This window comes from Falco biarmicus, chromosome 9 (assembly GCF_023638135.1).
Source record: "Falco biarmicus isolate bFalBia1 chromosome 9, bFalBia1.pri, whole genome shotgun sequence".
Lineage (NCBI taxonomy): Eukaryota > Metazoa > Chordata > Aves > Falconiformes > Falconidae > Falco > Falco biarmicus.
In genome coordinates, this window is record NC_079296.1 from 10,589,512 (window position 1) to 10,613,375 (window position 23,864).

General features: G+C 52.1%; 1 protein-coding gene across 4 annotated transcripts in view; it reads right to left on the minus strand.

Annotated features, from left to right (window-relative positions):
• Nucleotides 1-19,615, minus strand: part of WHRN (whirlin) — a 55,050-nt gene extending 35,435 nt beyond the window's left edge. For 3 of the 4 annotated variants that reach the window (XM_056352653.1, XM_056352651.1, XM_056352652.1), the window contains exons 1-2: nt 18,887-19,615; nt 1,999-2,214 (exon numbers count right to left, since the gene is read on the minus strand). In XM_056352653.1, the coding sequence (XP_056208628.1) occupies nt 1,999-2,214; nt 18,887-19,486 (816 nt within the window). In that variant the 5' untranslated portion in view covers nt 19,487-19,615. Of the gene's footprint in view, nt 1-1,998; nt 2,215-3,915; nt 4,049-18,886 lie in introns of those variants that run through there. The other variant, XM_056352654.1, reaches the window with a different exon arrangement.
• Nucleotides 19,616-23,864: the final 4,249 nt, after the last annotated feature.

The window sequence follows — 23,864 nt, forward strand, 5'->3', positions numbered from 1 at the left end:
GTGGGCGACCTGGAGCTGGGACCCCCCCCCTCACACCTTGGGAGTGTATCCAAGAGCAGCCAAGCCCAGCACGGATGCTCTTCGAAGTTTAACGTGGCCTTCATTCAACTTGGCTTCATTCCCTTCCAAAGCAGATTAAGTCATGGTAATTAAAGGTCTTTTAACTTGCAAAGTTCAGTTGGATTCATTTTCCTGTGCCCCACCTGGAAATGCCAGCCCTGACGAGCTTGGGACCAGGAGCAGCAGAGGGGAGGCTGCTTTGGTCTGATGACCGACCCATGCAGCAGCCAAGCAGCCCAGGGACAGCTCGGGCACCTGGCATCACATTTCCTTAGGGACTGAGGGAAACGGGCTGTCTGGGGCCCTGCAAGGCTCAGGCACCCGGCAGGGATGTGTACAGCTGCAGGCTTCTAAGGGGTTTGTGTCGATACACAGCAAGGACTAAAGGAACAATGTGCAGAGGAACACCTCCTACCCACAGCTTCAAAGAGTTGCTGCCTGCTGTATCAAGGTGACACTGAGTGGTAGGGGGTGGGGGACACCAGCAAGCCAGCAGTGCCTGCTTTTCTCTTTTCCTTAGAGTAAAAATAATGGGCCCTTCTCCCTTGTGGCCCACATGAATATTTCATCAGTCAACTGCCTCATCCTGTATTAATTTTTTCTCCCTCTGGCTGAGATGGGAGGCTCCAGCCTACAGATCCTTCCACAGCCTTTCCAGGAGGAGCTGAGGACATTTTGGGCATACAATCAAAGCACTAGGGACAGGCAGAGCAATCTCAGGATAACAGGATGGAAATACCTCAAGGCTCCAAGCAATTCTGTGCCTTTGGGAAGCAAGCACCCTGCTCGCTCTTATGATAGTTCTTTGATGTCCCATGAACACCGGTGAGGCAACAGCATGTCCTACGTGCACAGGACAAACAGGTTCCCTATCCATCACCACCAAGAGAGCCAGAAGAGTCTGTCCCTCCAGCCTGTGCCTCACTGCAAAGGCATCTGAGCTCTGTTCCTCTGCACCTAAAACTCTCTACATCTCCCTGGGCATGAGAAGCATGACAGAGGAAAAAAAATAAAAACCCCGAGATCAGAGATTGCAGCTTGAACATACCCTTTGCTGGCTTCACTTACTATAAGGCCTATTTGAAAGGAGGGCAGGCTCACAGTAAGAGCACTGGGAATTAGATGTGCTGATATGCTTTCCTTTCCGTTGAGATTGAGGTCCTGCTGGAGTGGCCAGCGCTGGCCTGGCACCGCCAGCTCCCCTGGGTACTGCTAAGAAAGCCATTCCTTTTCACTTGCAAGCTCCTTTTTCACTTGCTAGGGCTTTTTACACAAGCACTGTTCAGGCCCTTCCTGCCTCAGCCTGCCTCTTCCCAAATGGAAAAGGAAAATCATCCATTTTATTTTACAGCATTTTTGGAAGAGAAAAATTGGTTTCGTTCTGTTGGGTTTTTTACTTAGAGAATGCTGCCAAGAGACCCAAGAAAGCTTCACGGGAACACCTGAGGAAGGATCTGAAATGCAGGAAGAAGGGCAGCGATGTATTCTGAGATCTAGTCCTCCAAATCCACTCGCTCTCCTGAACATAACATCTATGTCAGCCTCTCAATGACCATGTTGGCAGCGGGCCTCCAGCCAAGAAAACAACCTGTTTGGGAAAAGTCTTCAAAGCAACTTCTGGTTTGACCACTCTTCCTGGCAGGACCCTCACTGCCAGACCAGTCAGCACTGGGACAACACCTTCTCTCCAGCTCAGGTTCTATTTGTGTCAGATGGGAACAAAGGCAATCCATCCCATAGGAACAGGACAGAGGGAAAGCTACAGACAGAGTGAGAAAATCAGGATCCAGTGCATCCTAAAGGAGGAACAAGCTATCCCCGTGGAGGCCGGCATCGCACAAATCAAAAGCCGAAGGGGAACGAAGAGGGTTGGCACCTACATGGTAACAGGTACTCACAGACAGGCCTGCAGGGCTGTAGCCCATCCCCCTTGCTCACCTTTTTCTCATCTCCCTCTTGCAGGAGCTGGAGGTGGCTCCTCTTCTCGCTGTCCTTGCGGAGGGAGCTGTTCTGGTGGTGTGGCAGACCTGTCGGCGGGGACACGCTCCGGCCCTGCGGGTCCACCCAGGTGTAGATGTGGTTGGTGACATAGCCCCCTGGGATGCGTCCCACCGAATGTACAGACAGGTTCAGCTTCTTGCAGCCTTTCAGTACCTGGAAGACAAGCCAAGGAGAGGAAAGAGTTAATGCCTATGGAGGGGGAAGGACAATCTGTCTTAGGACTCTAGGGTCACACGTTTTGCTCTTCCTTGAGGCTGAAAGATCTCAAGCTATTCTGCAACTAGCAACTGTATGACCGAGTTACATAAAAAGCTAGTGAAAAAGCTGGGATTCTTCTATTCTCTCCTGAACTGCAATGGTATTAAGGCAAAGCTGCTGCTGCTGACAGAAAAAATACACACTTCCCATCAGCCAGGGAAAGAGCAGAGAGGGGCAGAGTACAGGGAGGCAAGGTGGGCAGTGACATGCCCAAGAGGAACCCCCCAGTACGGGCTGAACCTTAGGCTGAGCAGTTCCAGCAGCTTTGGAGAGGAGTCAGAGCAGGACCGGGACTGATGCTGGAGGAGAGCAGCACTGCCGCTCCCCACAGCTCGCTCCCCACAGCTCGGCCCCAAACTCTGCCATTGGAAAAGCTCCTGATGCCTTCAGGGGACGCTGACAACACTCCCAGAAGTTCAGCCTCTGCTGCCATTTCATTACCAGCTGCCTTCCCCAGCACAAGCAGCCAATTAATGAGCACAATAATTATTAAATACACACATATATTTAAAACAGCATGCACAGAGATGACCTTGGGACTCAGATAAGGTGACCTACAATTACTCCTCTACCCCTCCAGCTTCCACTGTGAGAAGCTTTATAGTAAAATTAACATATAAGAGTTCTCCCTGGGGACATCTGTAAGTGCTAACTCCTCCTGAGGCCTCAGGAATGTCAACACTCTGGATCTTCTCTCAGAAAGGAGATGCTTTGGGGTTTTTTTTCCATATATACATGTTTTTGATGAGCTGCTCCCACAAGGTCTCCTCTCCCAACTGAGCAGAGAAGCTGCCGAGCAAAGCTCATGACCAGGAAGAACTAATACGGGCAGCTCTTCAGTAAAGAGTAATATCATTAGTAATAGTGGGCTGGCTGGATCCCAGCTCTGACCTGGCAAGACTCCTGTCCCTCCCTGCCAGAGCTAGACAGAGTCCAGCTTACCAATTCCCAGTTCAGCATCTCCATCACATACAGCAATTTGGCTGCAAATTTGTCACACGCTCCCAAGGTCATCACGTGCCTGGAGAGCTTAAACAAGGATTGCAAAACCAACAGCCTCATCAGAACAACTGCAGAGCACCTCAACATCCCGGGCTGCTTACTAACTCCAGCCCCTGTCCCCTTAGCTCCCCCAGTCCCCCAAACACATCGCCTGCCATGATCTCTGCTCTCCCTGCGAGCACACGGAGCCCAGCCCGGCTGGTGGGACAGGCAGAGGTGCTCACTGCTCTCCAGTCTTGCCAGCATCAGCCCAGATCTCATCGGGACAGTGAAGCTACTTCTGAGCCTGCTGTCCACCCCAGGGTACCGCTCTGAAATGGGCACCACAGCACCGGGGCCCATCTGTGCTCCAGGGCACAGGTCTGCTTCCTGACCCGCAGCCCCTGCACGAGCTGCCACGCAGGCAGGCTCAGGGTGACTGCAGCTCCACGGCAATCAGGTGGGGGTGGCAGGGTTTCTCACCTACCTTAGAGCTACCAGTGCAGAGTGACCCCCATGAGGCGGGGAACAGCCCCTCCCTGAAACACTCTGCATTCAAACTAGAGGCATCTCTAAGAAAACCTCTTTTAAGCCTGCATAACGTCACTTACTTACCTCAGTACTGGGACAGCAAACAGCATGGACAGTCCCATGAGCAAAATCTCTTCTCTGAATGAAGCTGCAACCCCTCATCGAGCACAAGCAAATGATGAGGCTATTCAGTGATTTGCCCAACTGTACAGGGTTACTGTCCTCCCTCTGCCACAGAAATGCCACGTGAGTGATCCTAACAGACACTCGCACTCCCACCCTTCGCCCCCTCTAAATGAAAGAGCAGGCTCTCCGTCTGCACCGATCCTGCCATTCCTCCCCGTAGACATTCATACAATGCCTCAAAGCCAGCTGCTGAATGTCACTGTAATCTAAGGAAGGAGCAAAGAAAAAAACCTCAGAGCTGGGGCCAGGTCAGGAGTGTGCACAGGGCCCCCGCCAAGCTGCTCCCTCCCCTTTCACACCACATTCACTGCCACCCCATTCCCCAGCAGGTCTCTTTGGGACTGACACAGGGATCCTGCTTCTCCCCTTCCTCAGAGAGCCTGTCCTGGCAGGGGAACAGAACGTAACCCTCCGGGTTTTCTCCCACACAGGAGGGACAGACACCAGGCAGAGCGCTCCCAGGCTGTCCCCAGGACAGTGGTGGCTGCTGAAGGCTGGCAGCGGGCAGAGCGCTGGATGCTCCCGTTCTGCCTCAGCGAAATGTCAGCCCCTGAAAGAGCAGCAACAGCAGCAAAGCTGCTCTCTGGAGGCACAGTAAAGTTTCCAAGGATGAGAGGCCAGAGATTTACAAGGGACTTTTTACGTCCCCCTGCAGCTCCTTTGACAAGGCCACCAGGAGATGGGATCTCAGTCAACAGGGAGATGTTTTATGCATGAAGGTGACAGCAGAGAGCTGGGAGGTGAGGAAAGCAGCCGTCTGGCTCGAGGCAGCAGGCTGGGCCAGGGCTCCCGGCAGCTCAGTACCAGAGACACAAGAGGAGGGAACGAACAGGAGCTGGCCATGCCTGTTGGGACTTGCTGGTGACAGTCTCTCCCAGCAGAAGGCTGAGCTGCAGTGGGCAGGCTGCTGACACTCTGTGTTTCAGGGAGGGGCTGTTCCCCGCCTCATGGGGGTCACTCTGCACTGGTAGCTCTAAGGTAGGTGAGAAACCCTGCCACCCCCACCTGATTGCCGTGGAGCTGCAGTCACCCTGAGCCTGCCTGCGTGGCAGCTCGTGCAGGGGCTGCGGGTCAGGAAGCAGACCTGTGCCCTGGAGCACAGATGGGCCCCGGTGCTGTGGTGCCCATTTCAGAGTGGTACCCTGAAATTAAATTTATAAATTTACCGAGCCCTCTTTAAGCACTCGGCGAGTGAAGCAGTTTCCTGCCCAGCACAGTGCTCTCCCCCAACATATCCCCTCTGCTAATGCCTACTGAAGAGCTAGTGCAGGACGAACGGTACCCCATCCACACCATTCCCTACACCTGGGAGCCCTTCAGGACACAGCTCTGCTGGCCCAGCCACTGCACTGGCAGGTGATCTGCACCTTCTGGAGCCCTTTTTGATGATCACAGGTGGGGGAGGACAGTGACACCCACGAAGGACTTGCCTTACTGCTGTGAGGCACAGTGAGACCAGCCACATGGCCCGATGGTACCCCACCGAGACCTCAGTAGCTGGGGATTCCAGGTACCTGCCCTCATGCCAGGTGCTAAACACACCCAAAGGGATGGGGCTTGCCTCCAGAAACACAAGCTAGAGCAGCTGAGCAGAAAGGGGAGAAGAAAGGCAGGACCCCCCTTGTCCAAGGTGACCCCACAAAGCCCTGAGCAAGCTGGTGAGAGCCCCCCTCTCAGCATGGTGTCACACCCGCTCAGTGACACTGCCGCTGCATGTGGCCGGGTCTCCGTGCCTCCCACTGCAACTCCGACCTGCTTTCCAGCACTGCCTTTGCTGAGTGAGGCTGCACCTCGGCCCCCGCCTGCTCCCACCCTGCCTGCCCTGATTCACAGCCTGCACCAGATGGCCCCTCCATCACATGCCGCTTCCCTGCAGCTGCCACCCTCTCTGGTTAAACTCCCTCTTCCCCAGCTTCATAACCCAGGACACAACGAAGGGCCGTGACACAAGCAAACCCTTTCACCCAGCTACAAGCTGGTAGAAGAGCTATAGGCGCTTGGGCATCCCCAAACCACACAGAACTTGCATGTATATACTGACACAGATGTGTAACGCACCATCACAAGCACCACTGAGCAGCAGCTGTTTAACACTGCAACACTATGTATATTAAGAGAGGTAACAGATAATTTTTTTCCTAGAAGACTGTCTTCCATAGCCCTGATTCAACATGGTCTTCAGGCACGCGCTTACATGAGCAAGCATTTAAGCCTTTGCTTAAGCACAGGTCTGAAATTCAGCCAGCAAAGCTTATTTCTAAGCTGAATCTCTTTGTAATCTAATCTATTTATACAAACAGATTTTTGACTTGTGAGCTTGCATCCATTTGAATAGATTATTTTTATTAATTGTAGGGTAAGCCTAGGTTTGTATCAGCTCAGGGGGTAAATCCTTTTTCAAGCAGGAGCACCAATACCTTGAGGAATCCCTGCTTTCAACTTCCACGAGAAGCACACCTGCTGCAGTAAGCCAAAGTACAGCTCCTGTCTGAGGAACGGGCCCAGCAGGAGAGCTGGAGGTCGAGGAGCACAAAGCTCGCTCAGCACCACCCGTGTCCTCCCTCTGGCCACCGCAGTATTGTCAAAAACCACAGGACAGTCGACACAAGCCACTTCCCCAACCCAGTGACCACCAAAGTCAGACATGTTCAAACGTTCGAGCTTCCAGGAAGTCTTTTTTCATTAGGAAGCCACCAGCTATTGAAACTGCCATGGCTATGGGAAGAGATGAGAAGGGAAGCAGTGTCTTCCTTCAGACAACAGCACCGCACACGCTCCGTAACGAAGCGCAGCAGGCATGGGAACAAGATCTGGCACAGACCTATAAACCTTTGTACATCTACACACTGAACTAGACTTTAACAAAGCACTTGGCATGCAGAGCTGCAAAACAACAAGGCGTCAGGTGAGCCAAACAGGAGCAGCTTTCATGGTACCTACAGAGACAGAAATCACTCTCAGCTGCCTTGAGCTCCAGGTGAGCAGAGCTACTACCCATTTCCCTGCACGGAATGAAATGCCACCCTTCCCGCTCTGGTTTTCTTCTGGCTCTACTAAGCCTGGTGCATCTGCTCCAGCCCCAATAGTGGCTCCTACGAGGAATTCAAGCAACCACCATAGCAAAGCATTCACCATAAATTTCTTAATACCACCTTGGTCCCGACAATTTTTATTGCTGCAGCACTGGGATACGGAGCAGATTTAATGAGGCCGTTTATGCCTGCTACTAAGGTAATGAGGTGCAGCCTGCTGCCGCACCGCCTCCGGGCCAGGATCTCACCACCTGCTTTACAATGGAAGCAAGGCCAGGCCTGGGCGAGCCAGGGGGCTGCAGAGGCTTCCTATGGCACCGCTCCTCCCAGCTCAGGCTGCAGCTGGGTGCTGGAGTACCTAAGGAAACAACTTCACAGTGAGAATTGAGGGGGAAGTCTTGCCTTTCATAAAAGAAAGCGCTTTGGGCATAGAGGTGTTGCAAAAATGGAAATCGTTTATAGCCATTCAAGGAGGCAAGAGCAAAGGCTAATGGGCTGAGCTGGAGAGGCAGCAGGCATCCCGCATGTGGATACACCAGCGCCAGGGGATGATGGCAACTGCATTACAAACCGGCAACTCGGCAGCTCAGGCAGGATGGAAGGTTTTCAAGCCAAGGATGCAGCACCAAAAGCCTTTCATCACAAGGAGGGGAGGTGGCCAATGTCAGGGCATCAGGGAGCACAACAGCCCCTGCTGCTCACCAGAGCCAGCTGCGCTCACCTTGTCCCCTACCGCAGCAAGAGCAGAGAGCCTTGTTCTCCAGGGACACGGTGTGGAGTCCTGGTGTCCCCTGGGAGCTGCCAGCAGCCTGAGCAGACTTTGTGCTGAGGGACAGACACCAGATAGAGCCTCCAGCTGGAGCTCTGCACTGCCAGGAGCATTGCCATAGCTTCACTTCCCACTCCCAATGAGGGGTAGCTGGTGCTGGCTCTGCTAAACCAGCTGGGAACCCAGGACAAGGGTGGAATCAGTCCTGGATGGGCAGATCCAGGCCAGTATCCAAGGGCAGATCCAGCCCTAAGACTCATCTTTACCCAGCTGTCCCAGCAAGCAGGATTATTCTCTCCTCTGCTTCATTTTAATTTAATTTCTCAGTTTATTTGGTTTGTGTGGCAAGGGTTTGGTAGCAAGGGGGCTACAGGGATGGCTTCTGTTAGCAACTTCCCCTGTGTCCAACGGAGCCCATGCCAGCCAGCTCCAGGACGGATCCACTGTTGGCCAAGGCTGAGCCCATCAGCGACAGTGGTAGCACCTCAGGGATAACGTATTTAAGGAGAAAAAGTTGCTGCGTGACAGCAATTGCAGCTGGAGAGAGGAGTGACAACATGTGAGGGCAGCAGCCCTGCAGACACGCAGGGCAGGGCAGGAGCAGGCAGGTGGGTCCATATCTCGACCCATGAGTCTTTCACTATTATTTTCCCTCCCCTGCCCAGCTGAGGAGGGGAGTGACAGAGCAGCTTTGGTGGTCTCCTGGCATCTAGCTAGGGTCACCCCGCCACACTCAGGGCTGGTGAAAAGGGGCTAACTGCCCACCTGCGGATCAGAGGTGCCAATTGCTGACAGACCAGGGACCACACAGGCAGCTTCTTCAATAAGTCTTTCCCTGCTGTCGCACAGGCATTTTGGCCAGCAGGGACCATATCTACAGCAGAGAGCAGGAACCATTTTCCAGCTGATCTCCCTGAATATCAAGCAACCAGGAGGAATTGTTTTCCAGCCCTGCCACAGAATGGTCGGGGTTGGAAGGGACCTCTGGAGACCACCCAGTCCAACCCCCTGCTGAAGCAGGCTCTCCTCCAGCAGGTTGCACAGTCACATCCAGGTGGGGTTTGAATGTCTCCAGAAGAGACTCCACAGCCTCTCTGGACAGCCTGCACCAGTGCTCCGTCACCCTCACAGTAAAGAGGTGTTTCCTCACAGTCAGTTGGAACTTCTTGCACTTCAGTTTGTGCCCGTTGCCCCTTGTCCTGTCACTGGGCACCGCTGCAAAGAGCCTGGCCCTGTCCTGCTGACACTCGCCCTTGAGATATTTGTGTGCATTGATAAGATCCCCCCTCCTCAGCCTTCTCTTCTCTGGGCTAAGCAGGCGCAGTGCTCTCAGCCTTTCCCCTTAAGGGAGATGCTCCACTCCCTCATCATCCTCTGCTGGACCCTCCCCAGTAGCTCCTTGGCTTCTCTGCACTGTGCATCCACCCTGGCCTCCTGGAATGTGTTTGCAGGGAGTCCCAACACCCATCTGAGCACAGGATTTTGGCCAGCTGCACCGGCCCCTTGGTGGAGGGGGGGTTCTGACTGTTTCCACCACTGAACCCCCCTCCCTTGTGTGAGCTTTCAGGCTGCTGGTCCCTGTGCCTGGCAGCCTGGCTACTGCTCCAACATTTAGCACTTTGCCCTTCCCCGATCCCAGCGAGGTGGGCTCGTGCCAGAATGCTGGCACTGTGGCACTGACCTCTATTTTGCTGTCAGCCTTACTTATAAAGCAACAACGGCAAGTGAGAGGGCCAGCACCTGCCCACATAAAAAAAGACACTTCCCATGAAGCATGTCACCCCAGCTCCCTGGGACAAAGGGAAAAGCTTTTCAGGCCAGAGTTTTCATCTAACTTAAAAAACATGTGGCCCACGGAGAGAAAGGATAGGCTCTGGATGGGAATATTGCAAGAGAGAACTTCTTCCTCAGAGACACGCAGGTTATCTTGCGTCTGGTGACTGCAGAGATGCCACCACAAAAGCAACAGCATAATTCATCCTGCAAGCTCTTTGGGAAAGCATGTTATTTGATGGGCACGCTGAACCTAACCCATTTGCATTGGACCATTAAATACAATAATTCCACCTCCCTAATCCCCTCTGCAGCATCAGACGGTGCAGACTGCCTCTCCATTTCCCTTCTCAAGACATTTCAGGGACTTGTTGTTCAGTGCTGCTGTGTTTCACTCCAGACTCAGATAAAATTTGGCTTTGCCCCATCTAGAACATGTTTGAAGACTGGGGCATGAAAGGTTTAACACTGGCACCACAGTGTGCAAGCACACTTGCTAGAAGACAAGCTTAAGAAAATAATGTAGTTTAATCTGTGGATCTGTGCCAAAACATTTAGCAGGGAAACAGTCACCAATTGCCTAGAAATGTTATTAGAAGAAGCAAGTGCCAGAAAAGGGAAGATTGATTCCATAAGGCCATCGATCCCCTCACAACACTATTTCATTATCTATCAAGTCCTTTGAGAGTGAAGTAGATAGCTTAAAATAGAAAAGGAAACACACATCTCGCGTACCCACAGTTATTAGCTTTTTAAATAAAACTAAACACAAAACCCAAACCAACACACCACACAGCATGTTCTTTCCTAAGATCAAGACTGACAGCTGCCACTGTCCCTGAAACCCACCTGTGCCAGGCCATTCTTGCCCAGCAGGTCTTACACCACCGACAGCTTTCCTCTCTCCCCTTCTGAATTTGACCCTTGTTATTTTTACTTCTCGAGGGCACCGAAAGGTTGAAGGCTGCGTAAGGCCTTCAAAAATTCTCCCAGTAGGAACACACAGATGTCAAATCAATGGCGATTAATCACCAGTATTCTTCTGGTGGTCTGAATAAAATATGCATCTTATATGGATACAACCCACTCACTTACCTTCACCGCTAATGAAATGAGCAATCTATTCCAATTCATTCCGTTAGTGGGTAGATCACAGTTTGATACAAGAAGCATTAACTATGAGCCATCCTCCCCCTTGCTACAGACGCCAGCTGCTTTCTTCTGGCGATAATAGACTCACCAGAGCTGTTTGGCTTCTTGGGCTGCTCAGATAATGGGCATCCGAGCACTTGCTCCATTTGCGAGCGGCAAAGGTCAGTGTGGAGGTTATCAATCATCGAAGCACCACGCAATTTTGCACCAAGTTCCAAAAAAGTAAGGTACGGAACTGAGGGGGGGGGGGGGCGGGGGGGGGGAAGCTGCAAAAAGGGAAAGAAATGCAGAGATACCACAGGAGGGAGGCAGAGGGAGCTTTTACAGCATGCTGTACCATTAGAGCACCATGGAGGGAACAATTCGCAGAAGTTTGTCTAATCACCATTTCCTGCGCTATCCTGGGGTGCTCCTGCTGGACCCAGGTAGTTTTAAGCTTGTGGGCTCAGCTAGACTGAGCAAAACCATCTCAGTGCCAGTGGGAACGATGAGGCCCCCCGTGTCTGCTATGGAGTGGAGGGGGCTGCACGGGCAGGCCTGTGAGACATTTTACAGGGGGATGGATTGAGCCATATAAGCCAAGCGGCTCCTCTGCCAGCAGAAAGGACTGAGCAGAAGACAGCAGGCAGAGGCACTACCTGCCTGCCCACCCCCAAGGCTTGCTCCAGGGACGCTCTGCAGGCAGGACAAATACAAGACTATCCCAGTTCCCACTGCACGCCTTAGACCAAGTTTGCCAGGTGCCATATAAACGCATGGGGAGAGACTTTCCCCTGCCCCAGATGGCAATCTGTAGCTGTAAAGAAGAGGGTTTGGATCAAGCATCTCCCCTCCCCATCTTGCCCGGCAAAGACCAGGGAAGGGCTTCTGTGCAGAGGAGCCGGGAGGCAAACGCTCGTCCCTGCGTGGGGAAGGTGCAGCCAGGGCAGGCAGGAACGAAGGGAACTGGTACAACAAGAAGGTGACACAGAGGTAGGTGGAGAGAGAACGAGATAGAAGGAGGGATGAAGGAAAGCGGAGGCACTCCAGATGGAGTGCTGGGTGAGAGGAACCAGAGAGGAAAGCAGTGGGTAACACAGCATAGGGGACACAGGGTGTGAAATGTGTCATCCCCCCACCCCATCATAAAGACAAATGGGAATTGCAGGAGGCACAGCCCAACATCTCCCCCTATCCCAAGGCAAAGGTGACAGCAGTTTGGCTTTCAAGTAGTGGCATTATGCAAATAAATGCAAATGGATGCATAATTATGGTGATTGCACACATTTAGCCCCCAGGCATCAGGATGCCCATGTCCCTTTCACCTGGAAAGGTCAGATGAAATCTTAGCCCCAGGGCTCTAACCCCTCCGAGGGCTGACACCCCCAGCCCCGCTCCAAGGCAGCAGCTCTGTAACCTCCCACCCCCTCAAAGCTGGTCACTGCCCAGTGTATCCCTCAGGCAAGTCCAGGACAATTTTAAGAGCAGCAGAAAACTCCACATACCTTTATTTCAGTGCAAGCCTGGAAAGCTGTTCAGGTGCTTTCTGGGGTGTGGGGGGCACGAGGGGAATCTAGATCAAAGCAATCCCCCACGCTTCCTCTTGCCTTATTTCTCCACTCCACCCCAAACAATGCTGAAAACCGGCATGAGAACCACCAGCAAGACCATATTGTCTAGACAGGGTTAGTTGGTAGAAAAACTAACTCCAAAAGGATCAATGGGGTGAAACGAGGAAGATGCTTGACTAAGCACCAAGGATACCCCGGCAGTGCCTGCACAGAGCAGTGGCCCTTCCAGCCTTCCCCTGCCAGCACATCCCACCCCAGGAGGCTCAGATGCAGTTTCTGAGTCCAGCAACAAGAAGCCAGCAGGAACAGAGCTCCTCCAGGCTGCCGGCTCCAGGCCCCGGCTTCACCTGTATTTGCTAAGCACTTGGTGGTCTGTGACAGGGAGAATTTTCAGAGCACCCAGTCAAAAGAAGCCAAGCCAAATCATTTTAGCAGATGCATTGTGGGTTTAGGTGAGGGGATTTAGAGCTGAATAATTCTCTGAGCAGATGTGCCATTGAGGAAGGTGTCAAGAAAATCCATTGTCTTCCCCGAGGGCAGAGAAACTGAGTAAAAGACTTTTTAATCCATCAGTTATGCTGCACACTAATGCTTTTGTTTTCTTCTAATGGACACTGGAATGAAAAAGGCTTTTATCCTTTGGGTTACCTTAACAATTTTTCTATTGAGACAAAACTGTTTATTTACAAGAAGCCCACTAAATAACATTAATGTGCAAAGAACTCAAGGATGCCCTAACAATACTAATGCTGATGAACGAGCCAATACCGAAGCCAAGTATTATGATCCTTGCATTATGAGGAGAGGAGAGATTAAGGACCTCATTCTAATCTTTCACATCAGTATAATGCCATTTGATTTCATTAGGGCCGATTTTGATTTGCTGGTGTAATGAAGGGAAACAGATGACTAAGTAACTTGCCCACTAAGAGAAGTCAGTGGCAGAGCAGCACATGTAACCTGCTCTTAACTCCAGTGCATTCCCACAGATCCCCTCCCAATGTGCAAGTTCACCCCACTCCAAGTTACACACTACATTAATTTGACCAGCTCCGATTAGCTCACGGGCACAAGGGAGCATCGCCCCTCAGCCCCCAGCCAGGCCCTCCGCACCAGGTGAGGTCTGGTGCTCCAGTCTGCCGTGTCACCCATCACCAGATCTGCCTGTGAAACCAAGACCATCACTTGCCAGATCTACGCTCTGCCACTACCATGGGCCCTTCCCTTTAAGAAGCATTAAAACTAATTTAAAACATACATGCCTCCAAATACAAGGAGGACCTTTTTCCCTTCCCCTTTTTCCTCAAGGGAGATCCTGGTGACTATATACTTTCTACCCTCTCCCTCTGAGCTCAGCTCGCTACAGAAGTTAAAATGGAAACTGTTTGCAGGACAGGAAAGCAGAGCAGAAGCCTGTGGCACTGCACAACACCTGTGTTTTAAGCTGTAGGTGCTTTTTTGTGTGCAGTTCTTGGGTTTGGGTGTTTGTTTGTTTCTAAGCAGACCCAGACATCAAGGAATACATTACTACTTTACTGTTGGGGCAGATGCTAGTCACATCCTTGTTTTCCATGCTCCAGCTACCTGAGATCCCTTGGGAAGTGGAAAGGTTTCTAGCCTCTGGATCAGTCAATGACTTCTAAAAATATAGACACGCTGAGATAAGCAAGCAGGCATTTAAAGGAACAAGTCTGATACCTTTACAGAATCAGGGGGTTGGTGCACTGCTTTCACTCCTCATTCATCCCAGCCATGACTGTGTGTGATGGCCCACTACTCCAAATACTGGGAAGGGTTAAAAAACAACCAAAGAAACCAAGCTGCAGTCATTCCTACTAGCTGTTATGACTCTACAGTACGGTAGTGACTACTGACTACAGCAAATAAGCAGTCTCAGATAATGATAATCAATTAATTGGGCATCACAAGAAACAATGAAATGAGATTTGCTTTCTTGTAAGCTGACGGGAAAGTGAAATTGCTCTAGATATGCTTCCAAGGCTCAGGGCTGCACATTTCTCCTGTCATTTCTCAGCGGTCTTTTAGCAAGAGCACAAGCAGCTGGAGCCCTTTCCACCTCGCACGAAATATTACAGTCTCTGAAGAGATCACCTTGTTTGCCATCACGGAAGTCCAAATTAATAGAACATACAAAGAATTGTAATCCCCTTTTAATTATTTTTCAATGCCTGCTTGACACGGTCAGAGCAGGAGATGGAAAAGCTGGTTTGGAAGGAGTGAAAACCTCTGCCCCAGCAGGCAGCCAGCAATGCGACCCCGGCCGCTGGCGATGCCTCCCTGGCAGGGCTGCAGCAGGGAGCAACCCACCAGCCAGCGAGCCGGCGGAGCACCGCGCTGCCTGCCAAAGACCCCTGCCTTGTCAGCAACAGATCTGCCTCATCACACCCCCACCCCCAGCCCCACCACGCCTACAGCAAAACCCGCCGCTTCTCTCCAAAGAGCCCAAGACGGTGAAGTCAAACCACCCCAGCTCCTTCGATGCAAGTCCACTGACTTTAGCAAAGCTACCACAGATTTATGCCAAGACAGAAGAATCACGCTCCCTAAGACCATTGCATACAAATTAGTCTAGTTTTGGTGATTTTGACCAAGCTCATTGGGATTTGCCCAGCTGTCAGCACAAACAGAAAGACGCAGCATGGCAAATGGTGGAGTCAATGCAGCAATTTTGAGGCTGGTGTAGCTCACTGAGCCAAATCCTCAATCAGGAATGATCCATCATAGCTGTGATGCACTACACTTTCTCTTGTCCCCTTCTTCCCTAAATGATTTAAAGGGCACAAAAACCTACTGCAGAGACACAAAAGTAAGGGGTGAGGGAGAAAGCAGGTGTGAGTTTAATGCAGACCCCGGAGTAGATGAGAAATACCTCCCTGTGTAACATTTTCATGGTCTAAACCCGCAAGCACCTCAATTTTAACTACTCTGGACAAAATATTACAGCTTGTCAATATAAACTTTCAGCATGACTGCTACAATATCAACTGTATACTATATAGCAAGGCTGATGAAAGCCAAGTAAGCTCTAAAAATATGGCAGACAATACAAGCTTCTTCACTTACACCATAATTCAAATTACAGTGATCTGTTGCTAAAGTGCACTCTTGAATGCTGGAATGATAGAGCTATAATTGTAATGGAGTCATTTAATTTTGATTTGGATGAAACAGCGAGCACGAAGCAGACAAGGCATAAAACTCTGCTACTCCCATAAAGGTTAAGAAGCTGGTCATTAAGTGAATTGATTTGGAGTGCTTAGGTAATCCTGTCATTTAAGTCAGAATTCTACTTTTATCCAGTTTACACTAAAATATCTACAAACCCCACAGAACTGGTCACGGCACACCAGGCAGTTTTCAGCTAGGACAATACCCAGCTCGTTACATTTGTTGTCTTTGCCCAGTGTTGTGACAGTTTTCATCTGGTGACCTGATTCCACTTTTGGTACATCACAGCTCTGCTGAAAATACAGAAGGCAGAAATTGCTCCTACCCCACAGTCAGTGCCCCTCTCCTCCCAGAGAGGAGCGCTGGAACCAGCTGGGGTACGGCCAGGCATGCACAAAAAGGCGGCAACCGAGCTATCGCACAGTAACTACTGTGTGAATGCTCTTACAAGGCTGTACAAATGAGTTAAGGCTCCGTATTTCTTCACTGCTCCATCTGAACAGCTGCCTCTCTGCCGGTATTCACAGCTGGGCATCTCGGAGCACCCTGACAGACAGAAAGTTGATTTCTGGTTCAGTAAGTTTGTCATGCTCACCCCGGAGAAAGCGAAGCACCCGGGAGCAGGCCAGGCCAGCGGTGAAACAGCCTTCCCAACCTCTGCAATCATCTTATGCCCCCAAGAACAAGCTGTGACAACTTCTCGCACAACACGTTCTGCATATTACGAATAACAACACTGTCCTAGACAGACAGTTTCTTGCTGCAGGACAGTCAAGATGGAAGCCCAGCACAGGAACGTGCTCCTCCTCAGATGGAGAGCCGCGCCATCGCTCCTCACGCAGAAACAGGAGCTGTGCTTTGATCAGACAGCTTCTGACGGGGAGAGAGTTCACCGCGTCTACTCGTCTAAAGCAGGCAGAGACAGTGTGTGGGAGATCGAGCTACAGAGCCATGGTTTTGTGTTAAGCAAGCCTCTCTCGGCTCACCTTTCTGCCCTCTCTGTATTTGATCCTGAGTAAGTGTACGCATAAATTCCAGGACCAAACCCAGCTCTGGTACAAGGCTGTTAATCCAACATTTCTCTCTTCATTAATCTGCTACAGAGCAGACCCACAGACATCCATGAGGACGTCAGGACACAGTGAGGTTTGCTCTGCTCGAGGAGACCAGAACACAGCCCAGGCCTTTGTGGAGCTGTTAACACATCAAGAACAAGCAGCGAACACGGGGCCAAGCCACCCTGTACATCACCACCTCTTGTCCCTGCAGCTCTGACCCTGCACAGCGTCCAGAACAGTAGGCTGAGGTATTTGTACCTTAACCCCTGGGAAATTATCCAAAAAGTGCCCTTTAGCATCACTGAACACCATCTACTCCTCATTTCCCTCCCCTCCCAGATACAGCATGCGAGGACAAATTAGCACTTGCCTAATTTGAAAATCTCCAAAGGAACTATTAGAGCTGCACTGTAAATCACTCTGTGACTCTTCTGAAGGGAGGTGTTTTTACCACTGCTACGTGGGTCATAAAGCCTGCCTAGATGCAACAAGAGCGCAGGAGCTCTGGAAGACACCAGCCCAACCGGGCAAGTGATGAAACCGTTGTTTAAAGAAGTTCAGCTCATGAGCAGACAATTTCTAAGCTTTTTTCCTATCAGGATCACATTAACAAAATACAGCTCTCAGCACAGAGCAACCCCTTGGCAAACTGCATCCTGCAGGAATTAGCTCTATGCAGGAAGCACTTAGTTTCACTCAATATTAATAGTGTCTACAAGGCCTCACATATGTTATATTAGAGAACAAACTGAAAGCGAATTCCCCAGCAGAGCGGGTTGAATTAGAGATTAAGTCATTTAACAGGCCAGAGCATTCCTTACACCTGGTTCCTACCCATCCCAGCACCACAGCCAAAACACAGGAGATTTTTTTTATTTTTTTTTCAGTCTTCAGGGCACAGAATTGCAGACTAACTTCCGAAAGCTTACACCGTAGTCCTATCGTTAGGAACAACACCAAAAATAATTCCTATAAATCTTTTCTCCTGTCTCGAGATTACCAGGGGCTCAGTTCCAGCCTGGAAGATGTGCCCTTGCCTGGGGCACAGATTTAAAGCTGGTGCAGGGCGCAGGCAGGTTTGCTGTGAAGATGCTGTTCAAAGCCGTGCAAGATTAATGCACTGTTGGAGGAGCGCGCCACATGAAGCGGGCTGCGAACAGAAGCGCTTTAGCTTATTATGTTAGAATTAAAGCACAAACAGCTGGAAAACAGTCTTGCCAGCCCAGACCCCAGCTCTCTGTGCGCTGCCTAATTGCTGTCCTAAAAGCCGATTCTCCATTCAATAGGTTTGTGCTGAGCACTGCTGTGCTGAGCTGAGCCCGCCAGCCACCAGATCATCTCTGTGAATGGTCCGGGTCACTCGGACACGGATTTTGCCTCAAAACACTGAGCTTCAGGTGAAAATCCCACAGTTTATGGAGCCCCGCCCCCCCCCCCAGCCTTACGTGAAGGCTTTTATCGATAGCACCACAGCCGCTATGTACTACAACAGGTCTCCGGGGCATAGGGGAACCGCCGTGCTGCGGGAAGAGCCGGGGGCACTTCAGTTGTTAAACTGCTCCCCTTTTCCCCTGACAGTCAGGATCCGAGATCTACTCCTGCTTTCAGCACTGGGCAGTCCCGGGGGGGTTGTTCTGCTTCTCCATGCCTCAGCTTCTCTGCCTTGGGGAGAAGAAAACACACTACAGCAGTTCGAGCACATGCCTGAAAACCCGGCTCGAGCAGATTCCCAACTTCCAGCAGCCTGCCAGAGCGAAAGGCAGCCACAAGCAGCATCGCTACGTTCCACAGACGTTGCGATTAAAATATAAAAAAGTACCGCTTGGTCCTGCCGGGCGAACTCGCCGCGTCAAGGGCTGCAGACGATGCCAGGCTGGCCCCCGGCAGCGAGTCCCTGCCCGTGCTGGCCCCAGGCACCGGCGCTGCCAGCGCAAACTCTCGGGCTCGGCTCCGCGCTGTCCCGCACGCCGCCCGGACCAGCCCCACCTCCCCGGCACGGAGCCGCTCCGCGAAGGGGCTGCACGGGGGCCGGGGCTGCGGCGGGGGGTACCGGGGCTCATGCCCCGCGGCGGGATGCAGACGGGGGGGAACCGGGGTGGACCGGGGCTCCTGCCTTCCCCCGGCCGCGGCGGGATGCAGACGGGAGGGAACTGGGGCTCCCGCACCCCCGGCCGCGGCGGACAGCACCGGCGGCGGTGCGGCTGGACGGGGCGCCCTGCAGCAGCACAGGGGAAGGGAGGGGTGCGCGAGGGGACACACGGGACGTCCCCGCAGGACGGGGCGGACAGTGGGCAGGGATACGGCGGAGCCCGGGCCGGTGGGGCAGAGCAACCGGAGCCGGCTTACCTTGACAGCCTCGGCGTGGGTCACCCTGTCCAGGGGCTTGCCGTTGACACCCAGGATCTGATCGCCGACGCGCAGCCCCTCCCGCTCGGCCAGGGAGCCCGGTTCCACCAGGGACACGTAGATACCGACGCCGTGCTCGGCGCCGCCGCGGATGCTGAAGCCCAGGCCCTCGTGGGCCTTGCTCCGCCGGAGGGTCACCTGCCGCAGCTCGCTGGGGACCACCGGCGGCGGGGCGGGGGCGGCCGGGGGGCGGCCGGGCGGCAGCAGGTAGGGCCCCTCGGCCGTGTACTGGTCGAAGAGGAGCTGGTCGGAGCGCGGCAGGACGAGCCGGAGCAGCGGCAGGAGCTGCCGGCGGCGGGGCCCGTCGAGGAGGGCGCGGAGGGAGCGCACCAGGTCGCAGACGTTGCGGCGGCCGTGGTAGGCGTTGAGGCAGAGGATGAAGCGCTCCCGCTCCGCCTCGCTCAGCAGCGCCGTCAGCGCCTGGTGCAGCCGCCGCACGTTGGCGGACAGCGGCCGCGGAGCCGGCCCCGCCGCCGAGCCCAGCGAGCCCGACGAGGAGGAGGAGGAGTGCACCGACACGCCGTCCAGCTCCGCGCTCATCGCGCCGGGCGGGCCTGGGCAGCACCGGCACCGACCGGGCAGCACCGGCACCAGCACCGGCCGGGCGGGACCGGGCGGCACCGGCGCCGCACGCGCCACTCCACCTGGCCGCGCGCTCACCGGCGCCTCGCGGCGGCTCCCCAGGAAGTGACGTGCCCTCCGTTGCCGGGAGACGGGTTATACAGAGCGGCCCCGCGCCCCCCCCCGGGCCCCCGCCCCGCCGCCCCGCCCCCGTGGGACCGGGCAACGAGCGCGGCCGCGCCGGGGCGGGGCTGAGGCCTGGCGCAGCTCATCGCAGCTGTGAGCGCCGGCCGCCTCGGCAGGGGGCCGGGCCCCGCCGGTAAGTTACAGCCGTGGCAGGCATACCTGGTAAGTTGTTATAGTCCTGGCAATCATACCTGGTAAGCTGCAGCTCTGGTAATCATACCTGGTAAGTTACAACCCTGGTAATCATAACTGATAAGTTACAGCCCTGGTAATTATAAGTGGTAAGTTACAGCCCTGGCGATCGTACCTGGTAAGTTGTTACAGCCCTGGCAATCATAACTGGTAAGTTACAACCCTGGCAATCATAACCGGTAAGTTACAGCCCTGGTGATTGTACCTGGTAGGTTACAGCCCTGGCAACTCACCCATTCAGCCGTGATTCAGTCAGGAACTTCAGCGCAGGCTTCAGTTTTAATCCCAGATCCATGGGATTTAGGCTCGTGCCCCCCTGACAGTGTGTTGAAGCCATTGATGATGTCGGGCTTGGAGTCGAACCAGAGGTCGCTGCAGGTAAGCCCCCCTTCATTCAGCAAACACAGCCGCCCCAGAGAAACCCTTCCTCTGAGCGATCCCGGTGATCCAGGCCCAGCAACGAAGGAGCTGGCAGGGCCACAGACAGCTTTTCTACTTGCTGCATAAAGTATTTGTTACTCCTTGAAGTTTTTTTCTTCTGCATCTCTGGAGCACTGAGCCTCAGTCATCCAAAATCTTTCTGTCTTCACTGGAGTGCCTTCTATCTGCTGCAGTAGAGGAGGATTAAACCTAATTTGTCAGATGCGTCCTGATAGCAATACAATTCATTTTGTTCATGGATATGATGGAAGAGCTTTAACAGCTGCATTACAAGGGGGTTTATGTATTAAAGCTTTGTTGGAGTTTTCAATGCCTTGTTTAAAACAAAACTAAACAGAGCAGATTGCTAATTGAAATTTGGGTTCTAACTGTGGGTGATAAATAAGCAGATGAACAGTCAACATTACTGGAAAAAAGGGACAATATAGGACAGAAAAGTGAGTAAAAACAAAAATACACCTACATCAGCCAAACAAAATGAGAAGGGCAAACAAGGTATTGCATGTCTTTGAATTGCGCTCAAACACAGTGTTAATGCTTAGTACCCTGCTCAAAGACTCCTCTATTTAAAGTACTGCTATTCCCACAAGCACAGTCTCTAAGCATCTCCAACCTTTTTTTATCCTACGAGAAGACACCAAGTATGTTAACACAAGCAGATGCAGGAAAAGCTGCCACTGTACTGCACTAGCTCCAGACTGGAGTAGCACATCCCATTCTGCTCACTTGAGCAGAGCATGGCAGTACCCAAACCACAGCTGCCACGTATTCAGTGACCAAACCTGCCCAGCAGTGGCATTCTGTCCCTGATATTTTGACCACTGCTCCAGAAGCTACCACAAAGCCAGTTTCCCAAGCCTAAGACAAGTTCAAGTCAATGCTACTCGGCAGAAATGCCCACAACATCCACACTGAGTAGGTGCATTTGGAAATGGTGGTTTTCTTGCTGCTACTACAGCCCTACCAGCAGAGGCTGTTCATCCTTGGGATGCCCCATCCAGCTGCTACTCACTGTAGGACAACTCTGAGGCACCCCTTTGGAGCAGGGCTGGCTGCGATGCCTTCTAGTTCACAGAACACATACAGGGTTTTAATCCCCAGATGTTTTACAAGTTTAGATTGTTCACACACTGTGCAAGCTGGGTCTTCATCAGGGACCCCCACACCTTTGTTGAAGAAAGGGACGGAGATTTTCTCATAGAACCCCAGCCTTGAAGTGAAGCTGATTTATTTCTAGGGGCTTTATCCTTTCCACTGCTTTAAGCACTTAAGCCATGCAGTTGAGAGACAGCAGTACATAGCCTTGGGAAAGAGGGGGTTCGTCCAGCTCTCGGGCACAGGGGTGTTCCCACACCTGAATAAAACCTCTCAAAGCTTTCCCAGCACAAGTAACACCACTGAACAAATGCCTCACAGCAGCTTGCAATACCTGTGTAGGGCTGCATGGCTCAGTGGGCCAGGTTCTCACTAGTATAAATCAAAATAGTCCTTTCAGAAAGGGAGCTCTGCCAGCTGGGGAGTCAGCAGCAAGTGCTTGGGGTGGAAAGTCAGTGCCAGGCACAAACAGCATTGCTCTGCAAACGTCCAGGTAAGTGGTCCTTCAGAAGTTAGTGAATGCTGAGAGTCCATATTCATTTGTGGGGCAACTCCTGGCTGAACTGGACCTTTGTAAGCAGAAGGGCTACACAGACACCGGCAGCGAAACTCGAGCATCCTCACACACAGCTGAGAGCTGTCGGAGCAGTTGGACACTACACACGCTCAAATCCCAAACAGCATTTCAGATCCAACGCCTCGCTTGCGCGGCAGAGTGCCCTAAGGCTAGCAAGAGCTGAAAAGGTGTTACTCATTTTCTTTTTTAAATCATCCTTGCAGCACAAAATAATCCGATGCATTTGCTAAGTGCCACATGAATAAATTGCCTAACCTTTCCACTTTAATCCATTGTAATCACTTTCCAGAGCCCTCTTTGAAAAGTGAGCTCCATGTTTCCAGAGCAGCTGTGCTCCTAATTAAAAGGCACTGTTGCAAGAAGACAACGGAACGTAATTCTGGTTGGAAATGCCTCGCTGCAGAGTTGGAGGGCTGAGCTGAACTGCGAGATGGGCCAGGGAGGAAGCAGCAGCTGCCTGTGCTGCTAAGGCTCCTTAAAAAAGTATTAGGAGATGGCTGGCACTCAGGGCTGCCTCTTGGCTAAATCCCTGTTTAGCAGATTGGCTCCCAATCCTCCGTCCCTGGCCAGCTCGACTGGTTTGTGTGGCTCAAACGTGCTGTCCTCAGTATGGGCAAGAATCAGCTGAGCGCTGCAGTTAAGCGGTCTACAGGAATAGCCAATGCAGAGGAAAAAGCGCCGTGAGGGTTTGCTAACAGGAGGCCTGGGTACTGTGGGTCCCAGCACCATCTCGCTGGCTTGCGGTAAAGCTGAATCCAGCACAATACAGACACAAGATCCCCACTGTGCTGGGAGCTGCACAAACAGCAGAGACACACCTTCCATCTTTTCAGCTCCAGGTATAACGGGCAGAAGCAGGATTTAAAGAAAAGCCCTAGGAGCAGTGAGAAATCATCATTTCAAGGGGGATTTTCTAAGCTCTGAGTTATAAGCATAAATGTAATCCACTCGCAACAGGAATGTTTCCAATTTATGGGCGCTGCCATGCTTAATCAGACCAAGTTCAATTTGACACGTTCCAGCCAACAGCCAGGGGTAGATACTTGACAGCACGGTTCAAGCAGGCAGAGGAGGCAGGGAATTCAGACACTTCTTAAATCCTTCTGTGTCTGCGTATCTACAGACCTCTATGCTCAGCGCCACACTGAGACTGTTACTGAGCAAGGCCAGCCTGAAACAGGTTCAGCTGGGGGGGAATTTGGTGTTTTCCGTTGTGCGAGAGAAGATCAAATATGAGAATTTTAGCTCAAAACCACTGAGACATACTGCTTCTATAGGGTGGGCACCACAGGATTACAGTTTATCAATCATTTAGATACCGCCTAGATTAAAAGTCAATTAAATCAGAGTAATAGTTTCACCTGTACTACCAGAAATACATTGGTTTAATGCCACTGAAATTCCTTGACACTTGTTAAAACCCAAAGTCAAAACAATTCAAATTAAAACAAAACCACATGTTCAGAAAGCTTTAGATAAGGCTACATTTTCTGGTGAAAAACCTCTTCCAACTAAAAGAAGTTTCACCCAGATTTGCCTGCAGTGCTCTCTCCACTGTGCCAACATCTCTGAGTGTAACCCTGCATCACAGTGCCAGGCGATTTAAAAGCTGCAGTCCTCCTCCCCTCTCCAGCAATTTCTTGCACTTACACTCTCTCCAGTCTTTTTTGAAATGCCTGAAAGAAAAAAGCCGTTTGCGTCACTGGCTTTTTTTTTTTTTTTAAATGCCCAGCACAAATAATCTGTAAGTCACTATGTGGGCTTGAATGTTACAGACAGGCAAAGCAGAGACTGGCTGAGGGGATCAGTCTTTGTCATTGCCTGGTCTCCCATTTGGGGACCATGGCTGTTGAACTTCTCCGTGTG